The following is a 23446-nucleotide window of genomic DNA, read 5'->3' as shown; positions in this document are numbered from 1 at the left end:
GCTGCAGGGAATGTGATGAAAGGATGATGTATGGAGAGATATGATTGAGAGATGTTGAATTAAGTTTTTATAATAGAGGGGTGATGCAAGGGTGTGATGGTGATGACAGAATGATGTACAGACAGAGGGATGATGATTTAAAAAAATGTTTTGTACAAAAATATCAGGATCAGTAATAAACAAATACAAAAAAAGGCAAATTACAGTTATCAAGACAATTCAACACATTAATATACAAGCGAGAATTATACATTTAGAGTAGTTTAAATAAAAAACTAAAAACTAAGAAAAAAAAATATAAAAAAAAAATAACTCAAACACAAATATACAAAGGAGAGCACCCAGATACCATGGGCCTCTTTAAACAATTCGTCATAATGTTTAAGAAATCTGATTTTTTTTATGTTTAAGGGATTTTAACTGTGAAAATAATAAAATGGGAAAAGATATGAATCTTTAGATGAATAATTTAGCATACAGTATGATAAAATGTACAACATATTCAAAGAGTTTATTTGTAGTATTAGTATAGTAAACAGATGTATGATGATGGAGATGAGGATGATGATGTCATTCATTTAACTGCGCAGCCCTGCTGAATCCACATCCGGGTCTTGCGCTGCTGCTGGTGTGCAGAGATTCGGTTCCGAGCACAGCGGACAAAAACAGCGGTCAAACCTGACGCTTTTTACTTTACACCTATATTCAGGACGCAAAATAAATGGGAATAATGCATCCCTGGTTCAAACAGAAAAGGGTGGTCCGCTCTTTCACAGACTGAATGCAAAGCAAAACAATCCGCCAGCCTGTCTCTCTCTCTTCAGCGCCGCGCTCAGTTTATATCTTTTTCTTTCTGTTTGTCCTTCTCTCTTCTGTTTTTTTCTTCTGCTACAGAATCCTCCAGGACGTATTTTTAAAGGGTAAGTTACTGTGCTTTTGTGAGAGACTCCTGCGAATGACGTTAGCATGCATGCTAAGGGTGTATGTGGGTGTTGTGTGAGCTTTACCGGGCTGACCTGCCGTCTGTGCCCAGCTTATGATGCTTAGAGGGCGGCTGGCCAGACAATCTGGGCTGGAGGCTTCACATAGGCTCTCATAAGCGTTTAGCTTGTCCTACTTGCAGAGTGCAGACCCCAGCAATAAACACATGACAGACACTTCAACGTCTCTCTTTTTCGATTACATCCACTAATCGATTTTACTTTGTGTAAATGTTTCGATTGAATTGAGATTGTCAAGTAGATACGCGCGAACGTCAGTATTAGCATCAAGCTAACGCGCTAGCAGGTTCGCGACACTATGACGTAATGCGGAATCGAGGCGCGTGAACATGCGGCAGGTCTGCACCCGTAGATTTTGAATACTCTCCCGGTCAAATGTCACTTCTGCAGCAAGGGCAAAGACCATTGTTTGATCACCTCTCTCTGTAAATGTACTCCAGCAGTCAGTCCTATTTGTAGCTAGATCAGGTTTTCAGAGAATATCTGTCAAGAACAGTCTAAAGGTTGGAATTTTATGAAATGCACTGGTTTTGTGCTCCGATTGAGCTGTTTTTAAATAGTGATTAATGTGGGTGTTGGATACTGAATAATGGTCAGAATGTGTCTGTACTTGTCTATTTTTAGTAAGAGAGTGTGCAGCATGCATAGCAGTGTATTGAAGAGATTAGCTGACGGCCATACATGGTCGGCAACCCACTGTGCGTGTGCGTGCGTGTGTGTGTGTGCGTGCCTGCCTGCCTTTTGTGATAGTGTTTACACTCGTATTTAATGCCTGCCTGGTGGCATGCATTGTTTTATTTTATTTATTTATTTTTCTTAAGTAGCCAGTGGCATGACGAGACTTTTGTATGCGTGCATGTTACACTTTATATGAATGCATTTCTCATGATACGTGCTAATCTTTCTATTAAATGTTTTAAAAGTTACCTAAATCCTTAATGTCACCATAAACTGAAGTAGTCAGTAATTTGTTAATTATAACAATTATTGATTGGACCTAATGTTTATATATGAAACTTACGCTGTAGATCTAACCCTGTGTCTCAGTCAGCTCCCTATATCGTGAATCAGTATATCGCGAACACGAATTCGGGCGGTGGTAAGGAGACTGATCCACTGAATATTGGGACACTTATGACTCAATCAACCGCGACACAAACACATTCAGCGCAGCTGATATTAATCATCACCGTCGCTGTATAAATGTCACAATTATTCATTTTCATTTAAGATTTTCAGACGTAGGCCTACAGTGTTACAATGCCATAAATAATCATTTAAATCTTCTAACAACTCAAATATTCAAAAAATTGTTTCACTTTCATGGAAATTATGAATGACAGACATTACAAACAACATCTCTTTTAAAAAGAAAATAAGTCTTGGACTTCATAGTTTTACACATGTGCTCGTCATCTAAGGACTTGAGAGACTCCAGAAAACATGACAACGTTTACTGTAAGTAAACGTATGGAAAGCCAAGCGGGTCAGAATTCACTTGTTTTGTATCTCGGCTTTGAAACTGTGTTTTCTAAACGGCGTAATGGTGCGTTCACATACATTGCGAAGCGAGCATTTTGCGTGGTGCGATTACATACAAAGTCAATGCAAAGATGTGATTAGACGTGAATTCGCCCTGGGCGCGCGAATGGCGTGACTCGAAAACATATTGAAAATTTGAAAACTCGAGCGGAACATTCGCATGACGCGCTGTCGCGAAAGCCTATTAACATTGAGATTGTCCAGATGCCACTGACGTAGTAGCAGAAGAAATCTGGAAAAATTGATGAAAAAATTGTTGTAGCTGTGTCTGGGCACCCAAAATTGTATGATACAAGGTCATACATGTACAGATACCGGACGAAAAAAGACATAGCGTGGAGGAAAGTGAGCGAGGAAGTTGGACTACAAGGTAAGTACTGTAAATATGCACGTCTACTTGATTCTAGCAATTGGTTGTACTTTACTATGAACCAAGTCGTAGAAGCCCCTCCTCCTGTCCTTTTCCTGAAGAGAAGGGGGAATACTCACAGGTTCGCTTTACTCACGTAAACGCGAGTTTAAACACAAATGTATAATCCAGCGGTCAAACTTGCGTGAGGCGAAAATGTTCTTTGCGTTGTATGTTAACCATTAGGCGTTACACAAACACTTACGCCATCACGCATTAAGTTAACACGCGTTATTTTAGCGCATCGCGTAACTTAATTAGCGCATTCATTTGCTCATGTACATAACTCCTATGCGTTTGAGGTATCTACGGGAAGTTGTAGGTACTTGAATCATTAACGGTAACGATGGCAACGAGGAACTTTGTCTCGCAGTGCAAACGAACATTAAATGACTGCAGCCTCTGCAGATCATACAAGTTATACATGATGCAGAATGTATGTATTAAAGTGTGTGATCAATTAAATATTGCTATATAAAATAACAACATCTTAAAACATATTTTTTGACTATAGATAATTATATAAAAATATAAAAATGATAATATAGAAAAAATATAGATTGTAAAATATCTTCCATCTGTGTTACAGAACCATCAACCTATGTATCCACTACAAATCAGCAATGGCCAATGCCCAGGACTGTCTGTAGAGTAGCAGATTAAACCTTTTAAATAAACAATCTTCCTAAGATTTCAATGTGAATCTGACAAAATCTCAAATATTACAAATTAATACTTCTGTAATATTAGCAACACACACACACTGCAGTAAGTGAATACCAAATTGTGAATTAAAGTTAGTAAATAGGGTCTTGGTTAGCGAATATCCAGCTTAGTTAGCCAAAAGTCGGCTGCAGTCATTTAATATGCGGTTGCATTGTGAGACAATTTTCCTCGTTGCCGTTAATGACTTGAATCATCCGACTTGCCATAGATAACTCAAACGTGATATAGGAGTTCTGTACATGATTAAATTAATACGCTAATAAAGTTACGTGAGGCGCTAAAATAACGCATGTTAACTTAACGTATGGCGTTTATGTTACGCCGTTTACTTAATGCCTTACAGCGTTTAGAAAATGCAGTTTCAAAGCTTAATACGGCAATACAAAACACGTGCATTCTGACCCTCTTGGCTTTCCATAGAAACATAAGCTGTGTCACATTTCAAAGGCTGTGTGCTATGTAGGACGCGTCCTTTGAATGCTGTAGTATACTGAGTGTTCTCCTTTAAACAAGCCTCGTTTTAAGAGCAATGATGCTCCCTGGTGTTTACGGTGCACTGTGGGATTTTTTAGGGAGGGAACGTTTTAGTGCACTGGAACGATTTTGCGAAATAGACAGCCCTAAAAATGGCCGACTCACTGATCAGTGCCCTGACTACTGAACTAGTTAACTGATTGAGATGCACCCTAAGTTCAAAGTGGTTGTGTGGGTCATGTGGCTGAGTTCTTTTTTTTTTTTTAAAGGAATAGTTCACCCAAAAAAGAAAATTCTCTCATCATTTACTCACCCTCATGCAATCCAGACGTGCATAACTTTCTTCAGTTGAACACAAATGAAGATTTTTAGAGAATATCTCCACTTTGTAGGTCCATACAATGCATGTGAATGTTGACCTGACTCTGAAGATCCAAAAAGGATAAAGGCAGCATAAAAGTAATCCATAAGACTCTAGTGGTTAAATCCATGTCCTCTGAAGCAATATGATAGGTGTAGGTAAGAAACAAATCCTTTCAAACATTCAAGTCCTTTTACTATAAATTTTCACTTTCACTTCTGTATTCTGGTGTGGAAGCTCACATTTAGCCACCAACTTGTTGGTGCTGGTCAAAAGTGGAGATTTATAGTAAAAAAAAAAAAAAGACTTCAATTTTGGTCCGTTTCTCACACTATCACTTCTGAAGATATGGATTTAACCACTGGAGTCATGTGGATTACTTTTATCGTGTATTTGATCTATTTGGACCTCCTGTCCACCATTTACTTTTATTGTATGGACCAACAGAGCTGAAATAGATTTCTAAAAATCTTTGTGTTCTGCAGAAAAAAGTTATACACATCTGGGATGGAATGAGGGTGAGTTTGATTGATGAGGATGAGATGATTTTAATTTCTGGATGATCTATCCCTTTAACTGTAAACTTAAGTGTACATGTCACTCTAGGAAACTAAAGGTGTGTTATGATGTTAAACTTGCTTGTTGCTGTTTCATGCATGTGTAATCCTAGGCTAATACTTGAATGAACACCAGAAATGAAAGGTCAGGTTCTCAGTTTTTGTATATATTACTTCTCATTCATCAACTGTTTCTATCCTAGATTCTTAAGCCGGTGAGATGGGTGCATTTCTGGATAAGCCAAAGATGGAGAAGCACAATGCTCACGGGGTTGGGAACAACTTGCGCTATGGCCTGAGCAGCATGCAGGGCTGGCGCGTGGAGATGGAGGATGCACACACTGCTGTCATTGGTCTGCCCAACGGCCTCGACCCCTGGTCTTTCTTTGCTGTTTACGACGGGCATGCGGGTTCACAGGTGGCACGTTACTGCTGCGAGCACCTCCTGGAGCACATCATCAGCAACCCTGACTTCCAGGGTGGTGGTGGAGGTGGGGTTGAGAACATGGAGCCCAGCATGGACAGTGTAAAATCTGGAATCCGTACGGGTTTCCTGCAGATCGATGATCACATGAGGCAGATTTCGGAGAAGAAGCATGCTGGTGCCGACCGCAGCGGCTCGACAGCCGTCGGTGTGATGATCTCCCCCCGCCACATCTACTTTATCAACTGTGGAGACTCGCGGGGGCTCATGAGCCGTGGAGGGGCTGTGCACTTCTTCACAAAGGACCACAAACCCAGCAACCCACTGGAGAAGGAGCGAATCCAAAATGCTGGAGGATCTGTGATGATTCAGCGTGTGAATGGGTCCCTGGCAGTTTCCAGGGCTTTGGGGGACTTTGATTATAAGTGTGTGCATGGGAAGGGTCCCACGGAGCAGCTGGTGTCGCCGGAGCCTGAGGTGTATGCTATCGAGCGGTCGGAGGCAGAGGACGAGTTTATTGTTCTAGCTTGTGATGGGATCTGGGATGTGATGGCAAATGAGGAGCTCTGCGATTTTGTTCGTTCGAGGCTTGAGGTTACCGATGATCTGGAAAGGGTCTGCAATGAAATTGTAGATACCTGTTTGTACAAGGTTAGTTTAAATGCAGACCTTTATCTGCCTGTCAGGAGAATTTATGTGCTGTGCAGATCATTTAATAAATATAAAAAAAGCATGTTTACTGGAGGTAAATGTGATGCAGACTACTCCATAACCATCATAATATATAGGGATGCTCCAATGACGATATGATCGCCGATCTTCTTGTCACCTGATCTGCCGGTACAGATCATTTCACCTTTTATTAGGATCTCTATCACGAGTCAAAGGATGTGAATATTGGCTGATACAGATTAGTGGCCGATCATTCGGAGCATCATTACTAATATCACAGTCTGAACTTTTGAAATGGATTCTAAAGTCACACCTATTAATAGTTGTGCAACCCCTAGAATTATTACACTGAGGAAGTTTTACCACAGAAATGTATTTAAAAAAAAAAAAAAAAAAGCAAAAATCAGTGTGGCACTTAAAATGAAAGTTAATGGGGCCAATCCGGATATATTCAAATTCTCACTTTTCAAAAGTATAGCCACAAGACATAAACAATAATATGTATGTTAACATGATTTTAGTATGATAAAATCACTTCTTAACCTTTTTTTGTAGTTAAATTTTTATCAAATTTTACAACAGTTGCCGTGATGATGTAATGGCGATTTAAACAACTATACAGGTCAAATGCTAATGCACAAGTTAAAAAGAATGAATGTCTTTTATAAAATTAGAAGCTTCTAGGGCTGGGACAACGTGTCGACGTCATCGATGACGTCGACGCAAAATATGCGCGTCGATTCGTCGGACCCAAAACAAAGATGGTGGCGCCGGCGACAGTAGCAACACGAGTGGCTCCTCAGACTATCAGAAGTGCAAGGCGGCATGCACTCGTTCCTCTAAAGTATGGGAATTCTTTAATTTAAAAGGAAACAATTCCGTGATATGTCGTCTTTGCAAAATGGAGATGGCCTTCCATTCTAGCACCACGGCAATGCACCAGCACCTTAAGAGGCGCCACCCGGGAGCAGCTACAGAGCACCGTAAGTTTTTTTTCAACTCCCCACTTTGCACTCGATGTTGGAGTAGGCTATAATACGTTGTCGACACCTAAATGTTTCGCTTATAGCTATTAATAATGCGCTTATAGCTATGAATGTCGTGAAAAATACATAGAGGACACTGACAACGCGCTGACAGACAGGACCAAGCAGGTAACATTTAATAAAGTCTCAACTTTCAAATTTGGTCATTCAAAGAAAATTAAACCATAAATAGGCCTACTATTTTGTGGCTCTTTAATGTGTCGGACTGTTGTTTTAACCGCGGAAAGATGTCAGCCTACAATCCATTATTCAAATTCAAATCCACCGACGTTAATCTTCTCTCTCCTGACTACTTTGTCGGACAAAAATGGCATATTATGATTGATTGATCAGATCGCCAGTCAATCAAACTCCCGGCAAATGTTTTTTTTTAAACATTTTATACACCCCCCAACCCCGACGAAACCGGTATTACCGGTGTTGTCACAAGTCGATTAATCGAATCGAACTGAAAAAAAAATATATTTAATCGTTAGATTAATCGATGCATCGAAAAAATAATCGCTAGATTAATCGTTTAAAAAATAATAGTTTATCCCAGCCCTAGAAGCTTTACATTTCTGCCTTTTAAACCCTCCAAAAATTGGCCCCATTCACTTCCATTGTATGTGCCTCACTTTAACCTCGATTTTTGCAGTAAAGGAAAAGAGGGACGAGCCAATTACTTTTTATGGTAATCAACATTATGCCACACATGCTGTCGATTGAGCTTAGCTTGTATTGAACCTGTAATATTCCTTTTAATAAGTCATGATAGACTAAGACTTTTAGTTTTTAGTTTTTTTTTTTTTTTTCAAGAATTTCCAATTTGGCCAGTAAAGCTTTAGCTCCTTAATTACATTTTACAATTCACTTTTTTACAATGAGATTATTTAACTCCAAAAGTCCCAGTTTTATATTAACCTTAAATCAAATGCTTCCATGGTAAGCAAGTGTTTGTAACCCAAGCACAGTAAGCCTTCATCATTCTGCTGTGTTTCTTCAGTTTTTAAACCCTCTCTTCTGTGATTTGACAGGGAAGCCGTGACAACATGAGTGTTGTGTTGGTGTGTTTTGTTGGTGCACCGAAGGTTTCCCCCGAAGCTGTCAAAAGGGAGGCGGAACTTGATAAGTACCTGGAGGGCAGAGTAGAAGGTAGGAACAAACTGACACAAACTGCTTGTTGAAGGCTAGCATTAAGCCCATCTGGAACATGTACGCAAGCTTGATTTCTTGGAATTTTCATGGGTTTTACAGAGATCCTTAAGAGGCAGGGGGACGAGGGTGTGCCAGACCTGGTACATGTGATGCGTATGTTATCATCTGAGAGCATCCCCAACCTACCACCTGGAGGAGAGCTGGCCAGCAAGTGAGTGATGTACACTATCTCCCCCAGTCCAAAACCAAAACCTAGAGATCTGCCCACCCAGGCAACGTTTTTCTGCACCATAGCCTGGTGAATCTTACTAAACCTGTAAAAAAAAAAAAAAAATTTTTCCATATTTCTCTTGGAAATCTAAAGAAAGAATTCTCTGAAATTATGTTTTGTTTGAAGAAAAGGAAGCACAATTTTAGTGATTGAAGCACATTCCCTCCCCCCTGTTTTCGTTACTGGGAAAAAAATTAAGATTAATGACTGTATTGCGAAAAAGCATGAGGAATCAAATTTTCCTTGATCTTTTAACAAATAAGAGTTTTATTGCACTATAAATCATACTGTAAATTTCAGAACTCAAAACTTCCTCCTTACTGCAAAAAGAGTATTTGTTGAAACCAAGCTGCCAAAACAACTCGTTTCTCTGCTTCCTCCACATTGTGATGTCACACTGTGTTAGACATTTGTATCTAACCTGCCTCCACAACAACACATCAACGACTACTTTACCATATCACTTCTGTAGTTCCACTCAGCAGTGGTGAGTAGTGAGATGGCAGGTCAGTCAAGAACCGAGAGCCAATAATGCCAGTGGGCATTTACTGTCAAGGCTTAAAGGAGAAACAACAAGGGTCAGGATGAGCGTCGAAAATAATAGTGATTTACAAATAAATGACTTGTGTTTTTTGTGCTAAAAAAAACAAACACAATTCATAAGTGAAACTCAAGGAACATAAAATAATAAAATAGTTATGTTATGGCCCCTTTAAGGTGCTCAGTCCTCCTAAATTTTAAGAAGTAATTTAGTCAAGACTTTAAAGACTTGGAAAATATTGCACAGGGGTAGAATGACATGAAAAATAACATGGCATTCATGGCATTTCTATATTCGCAAAAATTATGTACAGTAAATTAAAAAATTATTTGTATAGTAAATCTGATTGGAATTTGAAGTGTGCAAAATCGCAGTTATCTCAAATAATCACTAGTATTAGATCAAATAATCGTGATCAGGTGATTATGTAATAATCATGAAAGGCCTATCAAATGCATCCATACTGATTTTCATTAAATAGAGCATACTTGGAAAGGTTAAAACGCAAAACACTGTGTGTGATGTAGCGGCTTATGAAGGCACAAAGGCTAGACTTAAGTGTATAAAACCATTAGCTTAGCAACATGCTAACATCACAATTAGAAAGTATATGTGAGTGACTGAGTTGTCACACATGAAGGGCATTTTCAAATCAGTCGCTTATGACTTGGGTTCCATTTCTGTAAGGAAACTCATATTTGTGTCTGTGTTTGTTGTAGGCGGAGTATAATTGAAGCAGTATACAACAAGCTTAACCCATACAGGAACGAGGATACAGTGAGTAAATCAGCCTGACCACATCGGCCTGACCTTGTGTGTGTTAGTTCTGGGATGTGTTTGCTTGCTTTTTTTTTTTTTTTGTCCACTAGATGTAGTGGAGAACTCTAAAACTCTCAGTAGTAATCTATGAATTTTGTTTGCCGCCATATCAAGTGTTCTTGTCATTTGTGCTTTCATTTGTGCATGTTTCCATCCTGCTCAATAGTATATGCTCTATTCTGTCAGTGCTGGATAGTCTGAGCAGTGCTTTGGAAAGGGTTAAGTTGAGGCCAATTCAGTCAATTCAAATTGATAAAGAAAATCTTAAAAACACATCATTTAAAGTGTGAGGGTTAGTGTTTTTCTATGTTGAATGAATAATTGTCAGTATTGATAAGGTGAGTATATCTCTCTTTTTCAGTATTTTTGAAAATGTAGTGGATTTGAAAAGAAAGAAGGCTTGATGGTGGCATATGTATTGTGATTTAAATATATGTATCCAAATGTATCTAAAAAAGATTGAAACGTTTTATGATAACTAAATTAGCATAGATTAATTCGATTCCTCTGCACTGAGTGCGTTGTTTTTTATTTTGATACTTTTCATGACTACCTGCCTTGACCTTCCACACCTCAGGCTGCTCTTCCAGTTCACTTGTGATTTTAGAACCAGTTCAGGCCTTCAGCCATATGGGCAATCCCAAAACAACAACAACAGAACAAATCATAACAGTTCTGTCATTTTGCTAACTTTGCATTCATTTTTATTCATATTCATGACGTCTCAATCTTGTTAATGAGAGACATTTCAGCCTGCTAAGTGTGAATTATGATTGGTTGGTGAGAGGATTGGTTGAAAAAAGCTGTATTATACATAGGTGATGTGTTTTTTCTTTTTGGGTAGTACTTTTGCTCTTAGCTGCAACTCCATGGATTGGTAAGGTTGGGTACTACATTCCAGGAGCCATTAGGGGCCGTTCCGTCCGAATGCACTGTTGCATAAAAAAAAAACTAGACACAGCATTGCATAAAACAGATTGCAGGTGTCTCAAGACCTGTGTTTAAAAAGTTTAAGTTCTTTTTAACTTGAAATGGCATCTTAAAAATTTCAATGGCCCTGAGACACTGAAACAAAAAGTGAGATGCAGCACAATGTTCAAATATGTCTGTCTAGCACGTTACATTGAAAAACTATAGGAAAATAGGATGCAAAGCATGTTCTATGTGAACGGTCCCTTAGGTTCTTATTACTGCTGCTACTACAACATGAAAATACCAATAATTATGAGCAGGTTCCCTGTCAACTGTTGTAAAATAAGCCTGAAGAGGCTTGTTTTGAATCTACTGTTGTTTTGGACTGGTTTCCCACATTCAGATTTAGTTCAGTCTTGTACTTTCAGTGATGAAACAGCCAGGGCAATTTAGACCATGACTTGAGCAAATCTGAATTTGGGAAACTACCACAATGGAGCCACAATAAAAACATTCCCTACTGGATGTCTCTGAATCCAAATCTGTATATAATATTTTGCATTTATTACTTGCATAACCTGACAACACAGAGACCCGTACTTAATAAATTGTTTAAATGATGAATCATGCTTTTTGCACGCTTGTCCATATGTGTCTCCCTCTGACTGGGCCAATATGTCCAACGTTTGTATGCTTCAGTTCAGACATTGATTGTCAGTTTTCTTATCAGATCTGAAGTAATTCATTGATGTTTCCTGAAAGTGGAGCTTTTTGCAAGATCGCCAAAAAGCTTGTTGGCACTCAAACAACATCAAGTGCTGTAATTTCTGTCACTTTCAATCAATATCAGTTTGGCCATTTCAACCCAAGATGCTGATTTGAGTACTTCCATAATTTCCATCAGCATTTCCTAAAATCTTTTGTTTCTTTGCTTTCCTCGCACATCTGATTTATTCATCTTCATCTGTGTTTCATTCTGTTACACACACACACACACACACATGCACATACCTTTTCCTGAGTGGTTGGCAGTTGGAGCTTGGTGGCATCTCACAAGCTGCTCTCCTCCTCTCTCCATTCAAGGACTCTGCATCCACGGATGACATGTGGTAGCCCCGCACCTTTAAACACTGCACAGAGAATCCTTCCACAGGACCCGGCACCAGAACTCTGCACAAGAACCCTCAACCAGACAACTACAACAGAAACTGCACAAGAACCTTACCACAGCCCAGCTCAGCTGCTCTGAACTGTTAAGGAAGAGAAAGAGGATGGAGTTGAGGGCTCCCTCCCTTGTTCACATAATCTTCCCTCTCAGAGCAAGGCAATGGTACCTTCTGGAAATTTCTGCATATTATTTTGTCCCGAATCGCTCTCCTCCTTCCCAAAACCTTGTATCCGTAACATCACCCACTTATAAAAAATCCAACACTTATTTTCCATTTTGATTTTTTTTTTTTTTTTGGTTTTGGGTGTAATTATTAATTTGATTCACATTTCCTTGTGTGTATATTTCAGCTTTTATTTCTGTGAAGTGCAATTGTCTTGTACAAAGAAAAGCCTGTATCAAATGCAGCTTGAGTTTAAAGTTTATAAAAAAAAAAAAATGCACACATTTATTCCCTGCCTGCTTTTCTGTTTCCTCTCCAACCGCTGAAGCCCAGCACACTGTCTGCCTCTCATATGTCTCCCTAGTTTCCTTTTTAATTCTTTCTTTTTTAAACAAAATAATGTTTTGTATTGTTACTTTTTATGTGAAACGGGTAAATGATATGGGCTCACAGCACAGTATAGTAAGCTTTGTGTAAATCCCACAGCACAGATGACAGTAATTATGTTCTTCTCTCAGTACTACTGATTTTCTTCTGGTGAGGTGGGTGTTTTTTCCCCTCTTCCTCTGAGGAAACTGCTTTAACATTTGCTTAAAGGAATGTTCTGGGTTCGATTCAAGTTAAGCTTAAATGACAACATTTGCAGCATAAAACCGTCCCTCTTTAAAAAAAAAAAAAAAGCAAAATTTGCTGTTACCGTAAGGTGCTTACAGTGATAGTGATTGGAGATTTCATAAACATTCAAATGAACTTTTTTTTTAATAGTATAGTCACAAGATGTAAACATTATGCTTTTAAACATGAATTTAGAGTGATAAAATCGCTTAATAATCTGTGTGAAGTTATTACCATTATTACAGCTTTATTGACATTGCAACCTAGTCCCTGTTAACCATGTAATATGGTTCATGCCTTTACCCAGTTAAATCACTAAGTTTATTACACTAAAATCATGTTAACACATATAATCACATCTTTACATCTTGTGTTTAAGCTTTTGCAGTGGTGTGCATGCTAGTGTTTATGGTTTGGCCATATTCACATCCCTTGTAAATGCCTCAATGTTTTTATTTTGTTATTATTTTAAATTTTTTTACAAATGAGGGACAATTCATAGTAACTTTCTGAAATGAATGATCATCATGCCACAAATGCAGATTGAGCTTAAGTTGTATTGATCCTGGAACATTCCTTTGAACTAAGCTGAACTTGTGTGTGCATGAGGGAGATATAACTAGTGTGTGTGTGTGTGTGTGTGTGTGTGTGTGTGTGTGTGTGTGTGTGTGTGTGTGTAAGAGGGTGCATGTTTGAACCACCAAACTATTCCCATAGGAAAGCTTGCTTTTTTGTGTGTCTGTTACCATATGAGGCTAAACATGACCCTCTTCACTTTTTAAGATCGTAAACACTAGGACAGTGTTCTGCACTACTGCAGCTCTTGATTTTATAGTTTAAGACTGCCTGGGAGCATCTTAGAGGAGCTTGTGTGCTTGCTGGACAAAAAGGACTTGCTAGAATTGTTAGGAAGCTTGCACTCAGAACTGAGACAGGCCCTCTTAAATGTTTTGTGTGTGTGTGTGGTTGTCCACGTATATTGGGTGAATGGTTTTGTGTGAGATTGCATGTTTTATTGTGCTTTAAAATTATGTGGGTTTTAATGGGGATATTTAGGCTTTTGACAAACATATAAGGCTTATGTATAGCTATAGTGCTCGCTCATCCATCTGCACTGCTGAGAGAGAGAGAGAGAGAGTGAGTGAGTGGGTGTGTGTTTTTCATATGTTCTGAGCTAATGTAACACTCAGATGTCACCACTCTACACTGTTCAAGCTCTCAGACATTTCCCTACTTAAAACATTTGCATATTCTTATATTGTATCAGAAAATATTTTTTTTAATCATTATTTGGTATCTTGTAGTTGTTTTGTAGTTGTTTTTCTTTTTCTTCAAAGAACAAATACAGTGAGATCAGTGATCTGGCCCGGTTTAGGGTTGTGCCTGCATGTGTTCCGCTGACCAATAGGGAGCGCAACAGAGTTCTGTTTGCTGCTAAAATGTGTGTTTGATTCATTAAATGATTTGAATGCTCTTGGTTTATTTTATCCTGCTCAATTTTCCCTGTTGCCCCAATGCTGTATGTAACACGTAGATTGGAAGTAATTTAATTTACATTTTTGAGAGCGGTTAATGATATTGTCACTTATAAATGTGCATTTGTCCTATGATTGTCTAAAATGTGACATGGTAAAAATCATCCACTTTGTCCTTACCTTCCCAAACTAAGTCATATTTGTGGAATAGATTATATACATAGGAATTCCCTTGATAAATCAGTTTTTTTCTAACCCCATGTATTTGCCTACTGAAAAGGGAAGGTAAAATGAGTCCTTTTTCATAAACTTTAAAGGGTGATTTATTCAAATTTAGAACTAACTTTGTAACAAAATGACAATCTAACAGTGTATAGCTAATGTAAACCGAACAAAGTTCCCTGTATCTATCCTCTATGCTTTTGGCTTGTATTGTAACATGGGCTATAAGATGCATTGTGTTTGTGTGTGGAATGGTGACCTGTATGTTTTCCCCAGTGGAAGTTGGAATATTTGTGTAATAGGAAGATGAATCTAAAACGAAAATGAATCTTTAAATTAACAGGAAGTTTTAGGATGGTCTTAGAGGTCTGGATATGTTCATGTTTTTATATGATTTTGCATTGCAAAGCTGTGTGGAATCCGTTGTCACTTTAGGAATGTAGACTTGAGGAACAACGACTTTTGTTTTTTATACAAAGGACTTTCAACTCACTTGTATGTGAATATTGACATGACATATACGAGTTGTTCCTACTATGCATATATTCTATGTATGCCGTTTTGAGATCCTTGGATTGCTGTTAAGCTTGATATGCTCATCATTTGTAAAACATCCACTTAGATCTGGATGGTTTTTAGATCAAAAGTCAAAAGTGTTATATTTTTTAAGTTAAAGAGGGCCATGAGGACAGGACAAGCAAGATGTTATGGCTCACATTGAAACTTCCCCATTTATTCATGGTAGAATTGTTTATGAATGTGTTTATTACTTTGTTGTATCTTGTCACTGAAGTTGACAAGGGCATTTCACAAGGAATTCTTATCACGCGTGAACCGGTGCTTTTGTTGAATGCGCATAAGCTTCTTGGTTTGCTGCATTTTTTAAAAATCCTAAATACGTGTCAAACCATTTCAGCCATCGGTTGTCCGCTTAAGATGCACGTATTTTAGTTTTATGCTCTGAAATCCTGCTTCCGTGGTTGCTAGCTCTGTAGTGTTAGCTTGGAAGCTCATTCGAGTTGATTATCTGGACTTGCCTTCTGATGTATAAACCAAGTGATTAATGCAGCCTTAATGCCTCCTGCAAAACCCCACCCCCAAACTAGTGAACAAGTCACAGTTTGTGTTCATGGGGTACTGTAGGCTTTGCTCATTTTGCAACAATATGATTTTGTGTAAAAGGGAACTCAATTTTACAGCACATTGTGTAATTTGTGGCCAGCCTCTTGGGCATATTCTCATATACAAACACAAGGTATTTTACGCTCCGTGGAATTCCATCTCAAACCCCAGCAGGATTGTTTTTGCTGATTTCAGTCATCTGCTGTCCTCATAAGCTAAGCTATTTTTGTTAAATAATTGATATGTATATTTGTATTCATTTATAAATATGTACACAAAATGAAGTGAGTAATCAAGGATAATCACTCCTCCCTGTAACCCACTGTGACCCACCGGTCATCCTCTAACTGTTCCACTGTCCATTTTTGTTGTTTTAATCTTTTCAGACTGGAAATAAACCTATTTTATTTGAATAAATTAAAATAAAATTGTTGTTTTATTCTTTCACTATATGTCAAAGCTCTTAAGAGCTGTTGTTTCATGCAGGTTTGATGATTTGTGTACACATCTAAACAATCAAAATTGACGTTAATACTAGGGCATACTAGTTTTTCTGCTAAACTGTTATCTTTGTTTGTACGATGATATCGTTCCTTAAATCCCAAGATCTAAAGTCTACCTCAGTTTTGGTTGTTGATTATCTGTTAAATAAATAGAAACTGAAGAGCATCATTTGGGCTCTGTTGTAATATTTTTAAATTCATATTTTACTATGTATGTACAAAGTTACAAGGTTCCCTGTATGTTTTAAAGTTTTAGCTGAGAATTTATTTAATATGTAAGCAAAATGGACCTATAAAAATTATTCACCCCCATGGATGTTTTTATTTTTTAAATATTGATACATCGTAAACTTTTTGTTTTTTTACACAGATCAACTGAAAAAGACTCTTTCATATCAAAGTCAAAACATATTTTTACCAAATAGTCTAAATAAAAAAAAAAAAATATATTAAACTAAAATAAATTGGTTGCATAAGTCACCCCCTTCAAGACATTATTCAGTAAATGCACCTTTGGCAGCAATTAAAGCATTGAGCCTATTTGGATAGGTCTCTGTGAACTTAGCACATCTGGACATTCCCCAGTCTGCTTTGCAAAAGTGCTCAAGCTATGTCATGTTACATGGGGATCGTGAGTGCAGTCTATCCACAGATTCTCAGTTGGGGTGAGGTCTGGACTCTTGACTCGGACACTCAAGGACATAACATTGTTGCTTTGAAACTATTCTTGTGTAGCTATTGCTGTATGCTTGGGATCGTTGTCCTGCTGGGTAACAAATCTCCCAAGTCTCAGTTCTCTTGCAGACTGCATCTGTTTTCCTCCAGGATTTCCCTGTATTTTGCAGCATTCATTTTGTCCTCTGCCTTTACAAGCCTTCCAGGGCCTGATGCAGAGAAGCATCCCCACAGCATGTTGCTACCACCTCCATGCTTCACGGTGGGGATGGTGTATTTTTGATTATGTGCTGTATAGCGACTGGTTTGATGACCAATAATTAGCATTTTGGTCTCATCAGACCATAGAATCATCTTCCAGCAGACTTTGTCTCCCACTTGCTTTCAAGAAAACTCAGTTTTTGAGGATGGCCTGCTCTAAGCAGATTTACTGCTGTGCAATACTTTTTGCATTTCTTAATTATTGACTTCACAGTACTCTGAGACATTCAGGGACTTTTCTTGTATCCATCCCCTGATTTATGTTTATCAATAACCTTTTCGCAGATTTGCTTGGAGTGTTCTTTTGTCTTCATGGTGTTTTGCCCAAGATACTGATTCACCAGAAAATGGACCTTCCAGAAATGGGTGTATTTATACTAAAATAACTTGAAACACCTTGACTTCACATGTGATCTCATTTTAATTAATTGAGCGCATTTTAAAACCAGTTAGTTACACAGAGATGCAGTATTTAGGTGAATTGCATTAAATGGGGTGAATACTTGTACAACCAAATATTTTGGTAATATGTTGTATTAATTTAGACTACTTGGTAGAAATGTGTTTTGACTTTGCTATGAAAGAGTCTTTTTTTCTGTTGATCAGTGTCAAAAACAAACAAAGGTAGTTCACTATGATTCAATATAAAAATAAAAACATCCATGGGGATAAATACATTTTATAGGCACTGGAATGGAATCAAAATGTATGAAAGTCAGAATCGAATCGTGAGCTTGTGAATCATAATTTGAATCAAATTGGGAAATCTGTATCAAAGAGGAGCCTTGTAAATTACAGGAGCAAGAAACTACCAAAAACAATCCCCACTGTGGAGTTGGTCTGTGTAATTAGAGAAGATTGGATGTTTAAGGAATCAGTGTGTTTAAAAGATTGACTCGTTTTTTGTTGCCTGTTGTTTTCAGTTTCTAGGCCAACATAACATCCCAGAGAGTAAATGTAAAGTGTATGCTAATTGCAGATTTCCCTAAAAAAAAAAGAAATTCTCTCACTTCTGAATTGGCAGATTTTATGCACATTAATGTTCATAAAAAAAACATATTTGTTAAAGCACTAACTAAACATATACAATACTAATACTGTTTAGCCAATTAAAATGAGCCCTTGAAAGGTGTTCTATGCAGCAAATATTTACAGACTACATACATCAATGAAGAAGATCTGCAATAATAGGTCAAGTTCATCCTGACATCTATTACTAGCACTCTGGTATTTTTGAGACGTATGATTAAAGTGTTGTGTTCAGCAAGTAGTAATACAGGTATGTGTCATGCTTTGTGTTTTGAGATTTGGGGTGGGTGAGAGGGATCTAAAGTTACCCTCTCCATTCATTTAAAATGTATTAAAAAAAAAAAAACTACTGATTATTTACATTACAAAACAACAAATATGATTTAATAATTCTACAAAGGTACTAAAGATGTTATTCCTGAGTCATGTAATGCTTGTACATTTTCACTCGCTTAGAGATCCTCTTCTCTACATGGGAACGGAGGCAACATTTTTGTAGTTGATTTACCAGGGTATCTGTAATGGCCTGAAAGCGTCCTTGAAAAGAACTGAATGGCTGGTTTAGAGACTCTCTTTCCCTTGCCTTTCATGTGTTAAATACATTTTTATTATGAATAATGTGTTGCACATGCATTGCAAAATTGATGCAAATGTTTGTCTTTTGTGCAACTGATTTGGATATTCCAAAAGTGTAAAAGGGGAGTCACACTGGCTCTGTGTGCAAAAAATACTATTGATTAGGATTTTGTTTTTCATAATAAGAGGGTGAGGTTTGAGTGTGTGTACACAAGAGAGAGATAGAAACTGGGGTTCTAGTGTTTGAAATTTAATGTCATAATGGCCAGTAAAGTGAACCCAATGTAACTATGGATGTTAGTCTGTTTAGTATAGAATACAGTTATATTTCAAAACGGCTAAATTTAAATAAAAATGGACTATAATCTAATCGGTTTTTGCATGTAAATATAAGTCTAACTGTAAAGTTTTATCTTGGTTTTTGTTTTATTAAAAAATATTTACTCTCAAACACAGATAATGTATGATGATTGCTGCATTCCAAATGGAAGGCACTTAGAAGGGTGAACAGTCATGATATTCATGCTGTAATGCCGTTTCAAACAGAATTTTTAGTAAACAATTTACCAAAAAAGTGAGTTCCGAATGACCGTTATTATTTTGTTATACCTTTCAGCGCTCCAAATACAGTGGAAAGTGAAGTCTTTAAAGGGAATAGGACATAGGGATGGTCACTTCTCAATGGAACGCCCCCGTGTATATGTGTGTATACTGTATGTAAAGTAGTGTGTGTGTGTGTGTGTATATATATATATATATATATATATATATATATATATATATATATATATATATATATATATATATACACACACATACACACACACACGTGCTTTCCCAGAGTCTATCATCTCTTCTAGGTCCTGTCATGTTCTTGATGTAATAGTGTGAGTTTTGTTCAGGGACTTCAGGTCATACAAAATAGCAAATACAAATAAAACAGAAGTTGGTCAAAAAACTTTAATGTTGGCTTGGCAAAGCAGTGTCTAAAAGCTTAAAACAGTTTCAAAAGCTTTAAGTTGTTGCAAACACACGTAAGTATTCGTACAACTTGGCTAATTCGTATGATAAAGGTGTAAATGCAAATGTGTTTTCGTTATCCGGATACAACTACGTCAGTAATTTATTGCGCTATGTGATGAGATTGCGCTACAGTCATCCTTTGTTAAAGTGCTGTGTTGCATGTTCTTGCCTTTTTCTGTTAATTCTGCCATCGCAATTATGAAGAAATATAAGCAAATGGCAGATTATCAATATAAACACTTTCTGTTTGCCCTATTCCTCACACAATGCTATTTATGACATTTCAACTTTTATTAGAGCATGTCTTGTCAGGCTTGCATTTAAAACCTTATTCAAGAGTGATTAAGTTAAGCTGTAGGTCTGATAGAGGTTAACACTTGTCAGGGTACAAGACCAGAAGAGCATGCAACACATAAGCCAAAAATAACTACAAAATTATGTTGTTTATTAAGAAATTGTGTTTTACGTCTCGTATATTACACTGTTGTTTAGGTTTAAGGTTTATGATTGGAAGGTATGCTAAAACAAAATACTGTTCTTTCAATTTAAAAAGGTAAGTGTTCATGCTGCTTTAAAATTTTAAGTGGTCAACTTAAGAGGGAAAGTTGTTTTAGCAGAACAAAGTTGACTTAAATCAGTATTACTTGGTAAATATGCTTAATGTCCTTTTAAGTAAACGAATCGGTTACCTAACGTAACCTCGGTTCTCTCTAGATGAGGGAACGAGTATTGCGTAAGCTAGCTTATGCTACGGGAAAGATTCATCTTTTCTGAGATATTGAAGCCAAAAAAATTATCCTTAATTTTGTATCATTTGTCAACGCAGTGCAGCAACTGCAGACCTTGAGCGGGCTAGCTAGCGAGCTCATTGGTTGCTCTGCGGCAACTGCTGCAGCCTATAGACGAACTTGGGCAAACTCGCGTCCAATGAGAGGCGTCCGCGTGCTTACTGCATCAAAGCCCGCCAAAATGGGCGTGGCTAGAGTGCATATAAGCGTAGTTCGTAAGCTGGAACCCTGGTTTTCATTGAATGAAGTGAAAGTCGCTCGTGGCGTGAGCACGGCCGGCTACGCAATACTCGTTCCCTCATCTAGAGAGAACCGAGGTTACGTTAGGTAACCGATTCGTTCTCTTACGATAGGTTCTCTCGTATTGCGTAAGCTAGCTTACGTTACGGGAACCCATTGTCAACGCCGTGCGCGCCAAGCATCCACTGCATGAGCCCCAGGGGTGGGGGGACCCGGTGGAGCCCTTGTGAGTGGGGAAATAATATTTGGCCGGCAAGAGTGCGGGCCAGTGTGTGTGTAATACATAAGCACATAGTGGGAAGGGAGCGACAGAGCGGCGGTGCCGGTCTGTGTGGAATGAGTCCCATCAGTGCGGCTCACCAGGGGAGCTGTAGTGTATTAAACCGCTAGTAGTTTTGCCTGCCTTTGTGAAGTTCGTTAAGAACTAGCTTGCTCTAAAAAAGGATACGTCGCCGGATGGCGTAGCTCACAGGATAGCTGAAGGTGGCGGAGACGGCCGGCTTCTTCGAGCGCTGTCCAAGCTTGCTAGATGCCCCTCGAACGGCGACGCGGCTTCCAGTTCAGAGATGCGAAGAGCTTCGCTGAAGAGATGAAAATCAGGGTTCCAGCCTACGAACTACGCTTATATGCACTCTAGCCATGCCCATTTTGGCGGGCTTTGATGCAGTAAGCGCGCGAACACCTCTCATTGGACGCGAGTTTGCCCAAGTTCGTCTATAGGCTGCAGCAGTTGCCGCAGAGCAACCAATGAGCTCGCTAGCTAGCCTGCTCAAGGTCTGCAGTTGCTGCACTGCGTTGACAAATGATACAAAATTAAGGATAATTTTTTGGCTTCAATATCTCAGAAAAGATTAATCTTTCCCATAGCGTAAGCTAGCTTACACAATACGAGAGAACCTCTCGTAAGAGAACTTAATTTCCTAAGTCAAGTCAAGTCAATTTTATTTGTATAGCGCCTTTCACAACACACATCATTTCAAAGCAGCTTTACAGAATATTAGCATTAACATACGATAAGAACTGTAATGTCTATTAAGTCGATTAATCATCATTGTGTAATTTAGATAAAATACAAATTTTAATAGTGTTTATAAATAATTAAATGATAATTGTATTAATAACCCCAGTGAGCAAGCTGTAGGCGACTGTGGCAAGGAAAACAAAACTCCATAAGATGTAGATTAATGGAGAAAAATAACCTTGGGAGAAACCAGACTCACTGTGGGGGCCAGTTCCCCTCTGGCTAACATTATGAATGTAATGTAAATATTAATTATGTATAGGTAAAATCATAGTTAAATCACCTTCATTCTTGTTCAGTTGAAATTGAATATAGAAATGCAATCACTTATTACCATTTAATATTATTGTTGTTGACAAACTTAGAATTAGGGTTATCAGATTGTGAGAGGTGAAACTAACTGACATTTAATAGTGAATGGATGATCCAACACCATTGTCTGGTCCTTTGATTATTTTCAAACTAAAGCATAATAAGATGACACTCATGGACCTCAGCACTTTACAAGCAAATCACAGTGATGGTGACAATCATCAACTACATCATTGAGTAAAATGATGAGTTTGGATTTATTGCTACATGACAAATAACTTCAATTAACAACAAAAACATCACCCAACAGCATAAATAAAAGGAGCAAACAGTAAAAAAAACTAATCTAAGACCGTAACACATAAATTTGCATAATTTATTCAAGCTGTAGTTCATGCTGGGAATCTGAATACATGAGAATGATTTGTGTAATTCTCTCGAATTATATTTTTTTTACTTCAACTGAATAGTTTTCTAAGTTCAATAACTTATCACAAGTTCTACCAACAAAAACTTAAGATCATTGAGTTATCTCAACAAGCTCAATCCAAGGCAGTTATTCAAACACTTCAGTTTAAGTTAACTAAAAGGCAAAACCATATTTAAAACCATAAGTTTAATTTTTTTTAACTCAATAGAGCATTAACTGTAAAAAAAAAAAAAAAAGATTTCATCTCACATTTGCTTTTTATGACACTATCGTTTAGGTTCAAGGTTTAGGGTAGGGAGGTACATTTGGTTAATTTAAAACCAAATGATATAGCAGCACTCTTAAAAACCTCATTGGTTTGGGAGAACATTTAACTCACTTTTAGCACCACACAATGCTCATTTCTTCTCGAAACTGCTGCTATATTTGTCATAAATGCCATTTTGCAAAAAAGTCACCATGTTGCTTAATTTCTATGAATTTGGCAGGATAAGTGACGTTGACAGTAGCAGACGACTGGGTTTTCATGTAATGCATATACAGAATGCACATCTTTCCTTTTAGCTTACATTCAAAAGGCATTATTCTTCTTTATAATGACCTCCCCCAAATAAATGTGGAACAGCCATTTAAATGAATATTCCGATGCATTAATTGTCCATAAATCAGGGAATAATGATGCCGAGACCATCAAACAAGACATGAAACAAGATCCACAGTGCTGCAGTACCTGACCCGATGTCTGAAGCGGAGTTTGAAAGAAGGTGGTAGGTGTGATGCTGCTCTATCGTTTTGTTGTAATGAGGGTAGTTGCTAACCATCAGAGCAGATGTGGGGCTTGTGAAGGGACCAGTCCACAGTGAACCTCTCTTTATGCAGCAACAGTCTTTTCATTGGTGCTGATGGTGCTGATTACCTACACGTGATTCGT

The 23446-nt window shown here is 37.9% G+C and overlaps 1 protein-coding gene across 1 annotated transcript; it reads left to right on the top strand.

Moving 5' to 3' along the window:
* The first annotated feature begins 608 nt into the window (after positions 1-608).
* Positions 609-13531, top strand: LOC127617783 (protein phosphatase 1A-like). The gene is made up of 6 exons (XM_052089855.1): positions 609-920; positions 5274-6145; positions 8229-8346; positions 8449-8560; positions 9881-9938; positions 11976-13531. The coding sequence occupies exons 2-6, from the start codon at positions 5291-5293 to the stop codon at positions 12003-12005; spliced, it is 1173 nt and encodes a 390-aa protein (XP_051945815.1). The 5' UTR covers positions 609-920; positions 5274-5290; the 3' UTR covers positions 12006-13531.
* The last annotated feature ends 9915 nt before the right edge of the window (positions 13532-23446 follow it).

The sequence above is a fragment of the Xyrauchen texanus genome, chromosome 24 (genome assembly GCF_025860055.1).
Source record: "Xyrauchen texanus isolate HMW12.3.18 chromosome 24, RBS_HiC_50CHRs, whole genome shotgun sequence".
Classification (NCBI taxonomy): Eukaryota; Metazoa; Chordata; class Actinopteri; order Cypriniformes; family Catostomidae; genus Xyrauchen; species Xyrauchen texanus.
The sequence above is the reverse complement of the archived record's forward strand: the minus strand, read 5'-3'. Positions and strand labels throughout refer to the sequence as shown.